Source organism: Scomber scombrus, chromosome 7 (assembly GCF_963691925.1).
Source record: "Scomber scombrus chromosome 7, fScoSco1.1, whole genome shotgun sequence".
Taxonomy (NCBI): Eukaryota; Metazoa; Chordata; class Actinopteri; order Scombriformes; family Scombridae; genus Scomber; species Scomber scombrus.
In genome coordinates this window covers 682099-696006 of record NC_084976.1, presented here as the reverse complement: position 1 = coordinate 696006, position 13908 = coordinate 682099, and the positions used below count along the sequence as shown (strand labels likewise).

The window sequence follows — 13908 nt, the reverse complement described above, 5'->3', positions numbered from 1 at the left end:
GTGTCAGCTCCCTTCCTCTCCTCACATCTGTGGCCACTGGCATTCTCCATCACTACTATTTATGGAACAGATGGTGTGTGAGAGAGAGAGAGAGAGAGAGAGAGAGAGAGAAAGAGAGAGAGAGAGAGAGAGAGAGAGAGAGAGAGAGAGAGAGAGAGAGAGAGAGAGAGAGAGAGAGAGAGAGAGAGAGAGAGAGAGAGAGAGAGAGAGAGAGAGAGAGGAAAAAATACAACAAGAGGGCTGATAAAACCACGAGTGGAAGAAACTCCTAGAATACTAATGAAGAAACACGGGCTGCCAACCAATCAAGGAGAGGAGCATCCGATATTGCTGGTTACTGTGGCAACCAGCCTCCTGAGACGATGTCAGCTGTAATCACAGAACCAGCCTGCTCAGCCATTTGTTGCTTCTCTGCCTCTCTGTCAGGTTTTGATAAGAATATTGAAAGCTGCCAAGCTGCCCTCCACCCCCACTCCTATCCATGTACTGTGTGTGTGTGTGTGTGTGTGTGTAGGCCTGCTTTAAATATGTATTGACACAGGTCAAGTGTGTGTGTCTATGTGTAATGACGGCTTTTCTCTTATTTGACACATCAGTGTAGTCTGTCTGTGTGGGACTGGCTGAGCAGGATCTCTGCAGCCACGCTGACTGACAGTTTGAGGCCGTTCTGTTTTTTTAAAGATGATTTTATTTTCAAGCTTCCTCCCTTTATATGACAGAAAGTGTGGAGACAGGAAATGTAGGGAGAGAGAGGGGTGTGGCATGCAACACAGGTCTTTCAGTCAGGAGTTGAACCATGATGTTGTGGTTATAGTATTGCACTATATTTTTAGGTTTATTTTTATTTTTTACTTTTATTTTATTTTATTTTTTGTATTTTGTATAGTATTTAGTTTTTCTTCTTATTTAGTATTTATTATTTATTATTTTGTATAGTATTTAGTATTTAGTATTTAATGTTTTAGTATATTGTTCTTTGATGTCTTTGTGTATTAAGCTGCTGGACCCTAAATTTCCCCAAGGGGATCAATAAAGTTTACATCTATCTATCTCTATCTTTCTTATGTGGTATGCAGCCCCACAGGCCCCACCATCTTTGCTTTTCAACCTTAAATAGTTTCGGCATTCGACTCCCCCCTGAAATCTCAAATAGTGTTTTTTACATTTCTGTTTGTGCACAAGAAACGTGATCATTAGTGGATTTTAGAGGTGTTGGCAGGTGCATCATCGGATTTAGTTTGGACTGATATCCAGTCTAGAGCCCAACCAATATATATCGGTCAGCCAATATTATACTATGTATATTTGATCTTTTTTCTTCATTTAAATTTAATATACATGTTTTTTTTTATTCATAGCTAATTATAATTATTATGTAAAATGACATCAGTGAACTGAAACAGCACCAGTGGGAATTAAATGTATTTATTATTATTTGGTTTATTGTTCAACTGTAAGATCATTGAAGGATCATTGCCTTTATATACATTTTTTTTGCTCCCTAATATCTGTATCAGCATCGGCCCCTAAAATCCAGACAGGGTTCAACTTGGTTGTGTATTACCCTCCTGTGGCATACTCACAATGTGTCTGTCTCTGTCCTCCACAGGAACGTCTGCTGCTGTCCATCCTTCCAAAGCACATAGCAGATGAGATGCTGCAGGACATGAAGAAGGAGCCCAGTCAAAAAGAGATGCAGCAGTTCAACACCATGTATATGTACAGACATGAAAACGTTAGGTACGTTATATATTCAGGCAGCTGATACCAGGGGCCTGCTTTAGTGTGCCACATTTATTTGTAGAATGAATGCTGTTGATGGATGTTTTTGAGTGAGAAACACACAGTTTGATAAATCTCTGGTACAATATGATGTGAGCCTGAAACTGTAGTAGCATGCTGCTCTGTTGTACTAATGTGCTGTCTTGTGTGTGTCTCTTGTTGTCGTGCAGTATTTTGTTTGCAGACATTGTGGGCTTCACCCAGCTGTCATCATCCTGCAGCGCTCAGGAGCTGGTCAAACTACTCAATGAGCTCTTTGCTCGCTTTGACAAACTGGCTGCAGTGAGTTTCATATTATTAACTAACAACAGTCATCTCATGACATTTACATGTTCCAGTTCCAGTTCTTTGTTTTTTAAAGTTATATAGGCAGTATATTTGATCCTCTTACTTAATTCAAATTATATATATATATATATATATGTTAGGGGTGTGGCAAGATCTCGCGAGACGAAACGTGACGATATTTCTCGTCGACGTGAATGTTGTCTCGTGAAGCTATAATTAAGAGGCGCACCAAAAAAAAAAAAACACGATCGGTTTTCTATCGATCATTCCTACGTCAGGTCTTCTTTTTATAATGTCACTTGTGGATCATTAACCTTGTTGCAGCTTCTACCTGCTGAGAAGATCTCAGTCAGAAGTAAGAGATGAGGAGAGGAGCAGGTTAACCTCAGGTCTCTACACTGAAAGCCGCAGCTATGGAAGCCTAATGATGCAATAAGTAAAATGAGTCACACTACCAAATTATAACAATTTATGTTGTTCTACTTGCATTTACTTTTATTTCTGTGTTTTTTTATTAGCAATATGTTATAATTTGTGATAATTGGATTCTTTATTTAATTTATATTTATAGATTAGAATTGTTTCTACTCTTTACAATTTACTTTTTAGTATTTGTGATTGTATCTAACTTTTGTATTTATGGTTATTTCCATAAATACCAAAATGATCCATCTATAAAATATCTATATGGGGAAACCTTTGACAGTGCTGCATACTGCATATGATAATTATATATTTAGAAAGTAGAACTAAAGTGATTCATTACAAGATGATTAGTTCAAACATTTTAATTCAATTTCCATTTTGTGAATTTTAGATAAAAGAACAGTCATGTATTTCCTCATTGAAGTTTTCTTAAAAATATAGTTAAAACCTCGTCTCGTCTCGTGAGCTGAGTGTATCGTCACACCCCTAATATATATATTATTCATAATTATAATTATTACATTATATTGTATTATATTTGAAGGATCATTGCAACAAAAAATGTGTGTTTATGTATATATTCTGTACATAACTTGGCATGGGAGAATCCCCATGAATTTATCACACTCAATCAAGCCACTCCCTCTGGATATTCCTACATCCAAAAGCCTCGCAGCTGCGGCCGTGGTGGCGGCCTGGCTGTTATACACCGCACTGACATCCTGTTAAAAGAAATCCCAGTCACAACATCATCATTTGAGTGCCTCCACTTCATGCTGTCTGGTGCCACACAGCTCCAGGTGGTTCTTGTCTACCGCCCCCCGAAGGCCTCCTCCTGCTTTCTACAGGAGTTCTCGGACCTGCTGGCCTCGGTCTGCCCCATGTCCCCAGCTACTCTCATACTGGGTGACTTTAACATCCATGTAGACTCCAGCAGCTGTTCCGTCGCTGTGGATTTCCTCTCACTGTTGGACTGCTTTGACATTAAACAACATGTACAGGGCCCTACACATGCCAAGGGGCACACCCTGGACCTGGTGTGCTGTGTTGGCTTAAGCCCCTCCCATCTCTGCTGCACGGACCCAGCTGTCTCCGACCACCAAGCCATCCTGTTCTCTGTCCCAGTGTCCCTCCCTAAGCAGCCTACAAAAAGGTCTATCACATACAGGAACACAAAGCGCATGTGTATACCTACGCTGGCTAACACCCTAGCTGCCAACCTCGCTATCCACCCCTCTAACCGCACTGCTGACGGCTTGGTGGAACACTATAACAGTGCCCTCGCCCTCAGCCTGGACTCTGTTGCTCCACTCACCACCAAACTGGTCTCCTACACCCGCCCCGCTCCCTGGTTTACGCCAGAGCTGCGGAGGCTTAAGTCCACGGGGCGCCGGCTTGAGAGGCTTCACAAAAGATCCGGCCTCACTGTCCACCTCGAAGCCTACAGAGACCACATCAAGTGCTACAAAGAGGCTCTCACCCAGGCAAAAACAGTCCATTACTCCACACTTATTACCAGCCAACAAAAGCATCCGAAAATGCTTTTCTCCAACATCAACCGCCTTCTTGACCCTCCCGACGCTCCGCAACCCTCCGACGCCGCTGACCTCTGCTCCAGGTTCCTGGACTTTTTCCACAAGAAAGTGGCCACCATCCACCAGCAGCTCCAGGCATCTACACCCTCCCCGCCGGCCACACTACCTCGGCAGGACATGTACCATCCTTCTGCCTGCCCACCACAGCACCGCCTCTCCAACTTCTCCCTGCTGGATGCTGATCAAGTCCTCGACCTCTTGACCAAAGCCGGGACTTCATCCTGCAGTCTGGATCCACTACCCACGACCCTGGTGAAGGCCTGTCTCCCCACCATCTGCCCCCCGGTGGTTGACATCATCAACGCCTCACTTGGCTCTGGTGTGGTACCCTCCAGCTTTAAGTTGGCAGCCGTGACCCCAACACTCAAAAAGACAGGCCTGGACCCAGATGACCCCAACAACTACCGTCCGATCTCCAACCTTCCGTTCCTGAGCAAGATCTTGGAAAGAGCAGTGGCTGCCCAGCTACAACATCACATGTCCCACCATGAGCTCTTTGAACCTCTCCAATCGGGCTTCAGACCCCATCATAGCACCGAAACCGTCCTCATCAAAATAACAAACGACCTCCTGATTGCTGCTGACAACGGCCTTGTTTCCATCCTCATCGTCCTTGACCTCTCTGCTGCCTTCGATACCATCTCCCACTCCATCCTGCTCTCCCGTCTCTCTGAGCTCATTGGCCTTACCGACACTGCTCTCTCCTGGTTCCGGTCTTACCTCTCCAACCGTAAACAATACATCACTCTGCAAGGCTCCTACTCCACCACTGCAACAGTTAACCATGGTGTCCCCCAGGGATCTGTCCTTGGCCCCCTCCTCTTTACCATCTACTTGCTCCCCCTCGGTCAGATCATCCGCAACCATGGACTCAGTTTCCACTGTTACGCACACGACACCCAACTGTACGTCAGCACCAAGCCCTCCTCACAACTCCCACCAATACAACTCAACAACTGTCTGCACGATATCAAAACCTGGATGACCAACAACCTTCTGAAACTCAACACCAACAAGACAGAGCTCATGGTGGTGGCCCCAGCACCACTGCTCAGGAAGGTTGGAGACCTCACCCCTGGTCATCGACGGCTGTCCCACCTCCCCATCTCCCAAAGTGCGGAACCTGGGCGTCATCCTGGACCCCACACTCTCATTCAGTTTCCACATCCAGAGCATCTCCAAATCTGCCTTCTTTCACCTCCGTAACATTTCAAGACTCCGGCCGTCACTCACCGACTCAGTCACCGAAACCCTTATTCATGCATTTGTTACCTCCCGTCTGGACTACTGCAATGGTGTCCTGTCTGGGCTGCCCAACAAAGCCCTAGACAGATTGCAGTATGTCCAGAACTCAGCTGCCAGGGTGTTAACCCACACCAAGCCCTGGCAGCACATCACCCCCATCCTCAAGAAACTCCACTGGCTGCCAATCAAACAACGCATCAGCTACAAAATCCTCCTCCTCACCTACAAATCACTTCACTCACTGGCACCCAAGTACATCACTGACCTCCTCCACCCGTACACCCAGTCACGGTCCCTGCGCTCCACCAGCAAGGACTTACTCTCCACTCCCCGCACCAGACTCAAAACCTTTGGTGACAGGGCTTTCTGTGCAATTGCCCCTACCCTTTGGAACACCCTGCCCCCTCCTATCCGTTCCGCTACTTCTCTGTCACAGTTCCAAAAGCACCTCAAAACACACCTCTTCTCTCTTGCCTACCCTCCCTAAACCCCCACCCTGCCCCTACCCCCCTACTCCCACTCTTGTAAAGCGACCTTGGGTATCTTGAAAGGCGCTATATAAATCGAAGTTATTATTATTATTATTATTATAACATTATCGGCCAATGAATCGTTATCAGAATGTTTTTGCTCCCTAATATCTGTATCAGCATCGACCCCTAATGTCCAGTATCGATTAGGCCCTAATCCAGTCAAATAAAGTCAGTGTGTATCTTTGCTGATCACAGTCCGACAGATGAATCCATCAGACACTTGAGGCATATTTCTCACCATACACAGTTGAACTCTGTGTACATTCTTGGGTCCATCTCTCTGACTAAACATTATATGCTCTGTCAGAAATATCACCAGCTGAGGATTAAGATCCTAGGAGACTGCTACTACTGCATCTGTGGGCTGCCAGACTACAGGGAGGACCATGCTGCCTGCTCCATCATGATGGGCCTGGCCATGGTGGAGGCCATCTCGTGAGTACAGCTATGATGCCGACCTGTGATATAAAAGATCAGTCAGTGTCAGTCACATGGTCTGTGTGGAATTGATCGCTCTGATGGACTAAACATTGATTTTTCTGTGGACTACAGCTGTGAAATAAAGTGAACACTGGTTTGCAATGAGAGGTCATTAACCTCAAATTGATTCTGATGCTACATTTTGGTCAGAATCCACACAAGTGTGCCTCAAGAGATTTCTTTCAGTGTTAGTGTCTCATGATGCATTAAAAGAGATATATCACTCAGTGTGTTTACATGCAGTTAGATAAACAGGTTACAGTCACTTTTCTCCAGTAAGCTGATTTCATAAATGCCATATAAACCAGAAATCCGGTTACTGTAATCAGGGTAGAGGATTAGAGAAACCTGGTTTCCCCAGCTAGATTTCTCTTAGTGTCTCTGTATTGTATACAAGTAACAAGGTTTCTATTCTGCCTTTTTACAAGTAATGCATACTTGTGTGTGGCAAAAGACTCTTCAGTTCAACTCGGTATTTAAAATAATTCCATCCAAAATTTGACTCAAATTGAAATGAATACAAACTAGTGTTTGGATGAGTCAGTCTCTACTAGTGAACACTGATAGAGAAAGCTCTGTTCTCTCTGTCCTCTCCTCTCACACACACCAAAATAAAAACTAACATTTGTATTTTTAATTGTATTTAATGCTTCCAAAACAACCAAAGGTATGTCCGGGAGAAAACCCAGACAGATGTTGACATGCGGGTTGGAGTCCACAGTGGAACAGTCCTGGGGGGAGTGCTGGGTCAGAAACGCTGGCAGTATGACGTCTGGTCCACTGATGTCACTGTAGCCAACAAAATGGAAGCTGGAGGTATACCAGGGTAAGAACAGACATGAAATGAGCAGTACATCAATCCACTATTGGTACACTGTTTACATCATTCTCATCTTTCAAATCATTCAGTCTGTGTGTTGCTTTTAGCCCATGTATGTCAGTGTGCCTGGGTTGGATACTGGCTTTGAAATCTAAAACTACTGAATTAAGGATTTCCATATGTGAACTGAACATAGCTATCAGTTGAATTATAATAGATAGAGCTAGCTTTATTAATCACCACAGGTTAAGTATAACGTTACTGTGAGAAATCTGAGAATGTCACCTTCACCTTCCACCTGACACAAGTAAGTTTAACATGAGAATGTTCCTGTGTGTTCCTTGTGAGTGTGTTGTGTGTCCCTGAGCTCGAGGATCAGGTTTGACTCACCTGTAGCTGCAGAACTGGATAAAGAAAAATATATGTTAATGCAGGTGTAAATATGATTTTCTTATTTATTTATTTAGCTTTTATTTAACCAAGTTAGTCCCATTCAGATCACAGATCTCTTTTACAAGGGATAACTGGCCAAGACAGCAGCAATGCAGTTACAGTATAAAAAAAGAAAAAAAAGAAATCGGACAACAAATAATTTGCCAAAAAAAACCCCAAAAAACACATTTATAGAAAATTGCGCATACAGAGAGCCTGGACAACCAGTTGTATAATGTCCATTGAGCAGAGATTGTGACCTTCATGTTTCCAGATCAGCCAGATAGATTTGGAGGTGGTTGGGTTCACATCGTGATCAGTTCTCAGCAGATGTAAATGCAATCTGTACAGTGTGACCAAATTTATAGCATAAAATTGCAATGTAAGATTATAGATTTGAGGTTAATATAACATGTAGTGTCTATGAGGGATATAGAGTCTGTGTCAGTGGGGGTCCTGGGTTGAGGAGGTCAGCTGCAGTCCAGAAGAAACTGTTCTTGTGGTGTAAGGTTTTGGTCTCAGCGTCTTGCTGGAGAGGAGTGTTTGAAAGAGTTCATGTCTGCGGTGGGAGGGGTCAGTCATGATCTTTCCTGCTCGCCTCAGTGTCCTGGAGGCGTGCGGGGGGTGTGGAGCGATGGCAGGTTGTCAATTCTCCACACAGCAGATTATCATCTGCGTGGCTGCAGTATGCCCTGATCCTTGGCAGTGAAGGAGGTGAGAATGGACTCAATGATGGCGGTGTAGAAGTGCACCATCATTGACATGTGATGGGGGCGGGTGGGGCTGGGTTCTTTCTGAATTCCACAATCATCTCGACTCTCTTCAGAGCGTTGAGCTCCAAGTTGTTTTGTCCACACCAAGTCACCAGATGGTCAACCTCCCACGTGTAGGTGGTCTCATCCCCACAACAGATGAGCCCAGTGAGGGTGGTGTCGCCTACAACCTTCAAGAGGTTGACTGACTGGTGAGTAAAGGTGCAGATGTTTGTATACAGGGAGTAGAGAAGTGGAGAAAGGGTGCAACCTTGGTGCTGATGGTCAGAGAGTCAGTGACATGATTTCCCATCTTCACATTCTGCTTCCTGTCAGACAGGAAGTCTGTGATCCACCTGTCGGTGGAGGCAGGTACATTAAGCTTAGAGAGCTTGTCCTGCAGAAGAACTGGGATGATGGTGTTAAAGGCAGAGCTACAGTCCACAAACAGGATCCTGACAAAGGCTCCTGAAGAGTCCAGGTGCTAGATGAAGTGGTGGGCCATATTGACTCGGTTGTCTACAGACTTGTTGGCTCTGTAGCCAAACTGCAAGAGATCCAGGAGTGGGTCTGTGATGGATTTGAGGTGGGACAGTACAAGGCACTCAAAGGACTTCACGACAAGAGATGGTCACAATGATAGGTCTGTAGTGTTGAAGTCATGTGGTCCTTAGTTTTATGGGGACAGATATGATGGTGGAAAATTTGAAGCAGGCTGCATGTGGCATGTCTCACGTGAAGTGTTGAATATATTTGTGAACAGCAGAGACAGCTGGACATCACAATGCTTCAGGGTGGATGGAGACACAGAGTCTGGTCCAGCTGCTTTGCGGCTTCTAGTCTTCCAGCTCCGCCCAGCTGATTTGAGACAATGATCAAAACAACAATGCATTTAAATACAAATGCAGAGTCCCATGGATCAGAGATTATTATCCGGACACATGTCACATGTTAATAGCAGGTGTAAATGGGTCTCTGTATCACCTACCTAATGCAGAGTCATGCCACAAGGCTCATTGATGGTGATATCAGCAGTCTGACTGGTAGACTTCTTTTGGCTTCTTCTAGACTGCTCTTCTCTTGATGAAGCCACTGGGGGTAAAAGGAGTCTCCCAGGTGTGTAGCATCAGACCTGTGTATAAAAAATATAAATACCCAAGAAATTACAAAGCATTTTAGTGTACAAGGAAGGAACAGGGCATCGACAACTAATCCCATATTACATTGCAGGTGATGTCAAAAATTACCTAATTTTCATGAAGTTGAAATCAGATGCAGTAATGGCTTCTACAGGAGTCATTTCACTTATTTGATAGTTCATGGTGAGTTAACATTACAAGAGTCAAACTGTCCGTAGTTTCATTTTGTTTGAATGACAAGAAAGTATATGGAACATGGTATAAATTCAAAGCTGGGATCTATCGGCCACATATAGTTAATATGACAAATGTGTTAATAAACAGTCTGTTTACACATCCAGCACACACAGAAGGTTATGATGCATTGTATATGAGTTGTATTTCTGTCCACCTGATGACTGAAGTCCAGTATTAACTGTCCCTGTATTTCTGTTTTGGTCTCCAACTACTCCTGAAAAAAAAGTTCTGGCTCTATCTGTTAAATGCTTCACTATGGTCACTGCTAACTTTGTATAATCATAGAAATATGACTGCTAATAATAATAAGAGGTGTGGACGTCAAGCCTATTATGTCTACATTTTAAATGAATGGATGTAATTTGACTGAGTATAGCATAATATGTTCTAGCAATGTTATACCTTATTTTCAGAAGATTAAGGAATTCTTCCAGGGCTCCATCAAGTCTACAGAAGCTCTTTCATGGTATTTTGTAGATCAGTAAGTTGTCTGACCTTTGACCCCTCTCTATGTGTGGACCAGTCGTGTCCACATCTCACAGAGCACCATGGAGTGTCTTCATGGAGAGTTTGATGTGGAGCCAGGGAATGGAGGTGACCGCTGTGACTACCTGAGGGAGAGGGGCATCGAGACCTACCTGGTGGTTGTTCCTAAAGGACCTTTGGGAAAGAATGGCATCAATGGTGTAGTGAGTCAAATCTGCCACACACCCACACTGCAAATATTTGGATATTCAAACATATTCAGGCAGCTGAAACACAGGGAAACTGATGAAATGTTACATGTAAAGTCTTTAACCTTCAGAATATTAAGGAATGTGAAAAAGAAGAAATGAAAAGCCTTTCAATGAATAACTTTTAATAACCATCATTCACTGTACTTCCTGTTCTTCTTGTTTCACATCAGAAGCTGTCTGTAACCTCTTCCAATGGAAACTCCCCGCTGTTAATCAACACCACAGAATGTAACGGCAGTGTAAATACAGCCTGCACCACACCAGAGGAACCTGAAGAACTGGACACAAGGGTAACCAAAGACTGCAGTCATTACTTAGATTACAGAGTCATGTAGATAGTTGTCCCACTGGTGGCTGGCAGAAGACAACTCCCAATTCAAAAGTGTTGGAATGTCCAAATACTGATCATTTTATGGTCAGATCAACATCTGGACCAAAACCAGTCCCTTCAGTGGAATGGCCTGGATTATAAAGTAAAGTCAATGTTTGTGTAACTTTTGCACAGAGATCACCTCCGGCTCAATAAGGCTTGGTCACAGTTTATTTAGTGTGGACAAACAACACCTTAAACTTAAACTTAACAGAATGTTCAGTATGTAGAGAAGGTCGGTTCCTTTGGGCTGACTGCCATGAAATTTGCTGAGCACATTCATTAAATTATTATGAGATCATTTATTCCATCATCGTCATGGCAGTCACTTCATTAGATTTGGATATGTCCTGTGTATTTAGGGACATTTGGCAGTAGCACTTAAACAGAAGGAATTATCAACATATCAAAAGTTTTTTTTGCTGTGGAGTGACATGTTAGATTAACAGACTAGCTGACTGACACAACTGATGTGCCACTGATGCAAATATTATATTAGATAGAGATGTTCCATTCTCCACCTTTCTCTTTGTGGGACTGAAGGTGGTGAACCCATCTTTTCCTAACCCCCGACGAAGGCTGCGGCTGCGTGACCTGGCTGAAAGAGTGATTGATGCTCAGGAGAACGAACAGGAGCTCAACAAACTGCTCAATGAGGCTCTGCTGGAGAGAGAGACAGTCCAAGCGTAAGTCAAGAGCCTGGCTGTTAGAACCATCCGCTTTACTTTGTTTTAGATGCTAATCAGATTAGTCATCACTGAGCCACCTCCCTGTCTCTCTTTCTCTCTTTCTGTCTTTTGACTTTCAGATTTTATTTAGATTTCTCATTTGCTGCTGCTAAGAATTCTGATAGCTTTACTGGTTTCTGCTGAAGGGCAGCACCCTCCTCCTGTTGTAAACCACTAATGAATTGGGCTGGGTTTGTTGGAAGTGACAGATTAACTTAAACTAAACTAAATTTCATAAAAGCATGTTTTTATTTCTGAAAAGACTTCTGAAATACAACAATTATGACATTGAGCAGATATTTGATGAGTTTTAAAGTACCAAGTAAAGTTAGTTAACAGCCCCACAAATCCACGCAGCAGGTTGACTTGGATACTAAGTAAATTTGCATCAGTTTTTTGTGGTGTACCAATATATTGTAGCAGTAGATTTCCTACTACTGTTACTGAAAAATGTATAACAATATCAGGTAAACTGTAGATAATGTAATACTCATATTTAAAGTGAACATATTTAGCTTTCTGTGATTTTTCTGTCATTCATAAAATGCTCCCTGAAAGTCAGAAGCCATGACTTCACCTGCTGTGAACACTGTGTTGGCAAAGTTAACCTCTACTTCCTCGGTACTCGTAAGGGTTGTTAACCTTGTTCACTCACTTATATCTGATCAGAGTTTAGCTCTTACATGTACTAATGTATTAAAGAAGATTCCTTTTTGAGTAAAGTGACATTCTACTACTATTGTTTGTGTAAGAACAGAGTGGGCTCATCAGGAGGGAGGCCTTAAAGAGATACGAGCTAAAACAGCCTCAGACAGATAGTCCAGTAAAACTCCAGAATATAAATATAAACCCATACATGCTCAGATGTCGCCTTTTAACTTTTGATATAAATGCTGAGGTTGTCTTGTGTCATCAGTCTGAAGGGGAAACACACCAACCGACTCTCCCTGAGGTTTGTGGATCCGGAGCTGGAGACTCGTTACTCAGTAGAGAAGGAGAAGCAGAGTGGAGCTGCCTTCTCCTGCTCCTGTGTGGTCCTGCTCTTCACTGCAACTATGGAGGCACTCATAGACCCCTGGTCAGTTCACAAGGCCAGCAGTGGTCTCCTCACACTGTTTCAAAATGTTTTTTATTCATTTGTTATGTGGCCATGTTTGATCTGGCTGAGACACCCAGAGAGCAAAAGAAAACAAATTGACACAAATTATACATTACATAGATTACATTACATTCAAATGATCCTTTTCATTTTACTAGTCTTACTGGTTCCCCTATGCTGCGAGAGATCCTCCACTCTTGGGATCTCAAACATTGTATCCATCATTTCTACAATGTGTAGACAGATGTGTTACAGTTTGCCTGTAACACTGCTCTCTGCAGTATTAACACTGATGTGTGTTAGACAGTCTGGACTCTCAGTGCTGTGTATATCTTTCACAGTCTCTGTCTCTTGCTCTGTGTTGATGTGTTGTGGAACAGGCTGATTGCAAACTACATCACCTTTGCAGTGGGAGAAGTCCTGCTGCTAATCCTGACAATCTGTTCTCTGGCTGCCATCTTCCCTAGAGTGAGTTCCTACACATGTTTATACCTTTTATATGTGTTTGTTTTCTCATGTTTTTACTACTTGTACTCATAATTAATGCAACCTGTAGCCCTATGACTATAGGCTGCAGCACATTACTGGGTCAATAACATGCTGGAACTATTTCATAAAGAACAACAGTTTATCTATCTGTGCAGAATCTCCGGCTATAGTGCAGGCTGCCTGATGTGGTGTGGGCACAGGTTTGGTTTTGGTCTCTGTGCAGACATAATGGCACCAAACCCGGCTGCCTCACTGTTATTACAAGATTCCGAAATACACAAATGCTACCTTGGAGAGTTACAAGCTAAAGCTATTTGTTTGTGAACAACAGTCGGATGCAGTGACCTTATAGCTTCCTGAAGTCATTTCACTACAGTGAGGCTGCCAGGTTTGTACCATTGTGCCTGGCAGACTGCATCAGGAAACCCACACTGTAGCCAGACTGATATTTCATCTCAGTGCTACAAAGGATGCAAATTAGTGTATTTCCAAAAATGTTGAAAGGCCCCTTTAAAGTCCTTGGTCTAGAATCTAGACACTGTCACATTGCAAAATATTGCTACCATAGGCTCCAGATAAGTGAATGTGCACCTTTATGGTAACAATATAAAACATTTATTTCAGTTTGTTGTATATATATTCTAATACATTTAATAATAGTGCTGTCTATTCTCACGAAGAGCCGCATGGTGGTGTAGTTGCCAGCCTTTGTATAGCATATGCTGTGAGTTTGATATGGAGGAGAACTTTTGATTC

The 13908-nt window shown here is 43.1% G+C and overlaps 1 protein-coding gene across 1 annotated transcript in view; it reads left to right on the top strand.

Annotated features, from left to right (window-relative positions):
- adcy3a (adenylate cyclase 3a) overlaps positions 1-13908 on the top strand; it is a 33047-nt gene that overhangs the window by 6970 nt on the left and 12169 nt on the right. The window contains exons 2-10 of the mRNA XM_062422337.1: positions 1610-1740; positions 1953-2064; positions 6177-6304; positions 7017-7175; positions 10253-10418; positions 10637-10756; positions 11380-11522; positions 12481-12642; positions 13044-13131. Of these exons, the coding sequence (XP_062278321.1) occupies positions 1610-1740; positions 1953-2064; positions 6177-6304; positions 7017-7175; positions 10253-10418; positions 10637-10756; positions 11380-11522; positions 12481-12642; positions 13044-13131 (1209 nt within the window). The remainder of the gene's footprint in view (positions 1-1609; positions 1741-1952; positions 2065-6176; positions 6305-7016; positions 7176-10252; positions 10419-10636; positions 10757-11379; positions 11523-12480; positions 12643-13043; positions 13132-13908) is intronic.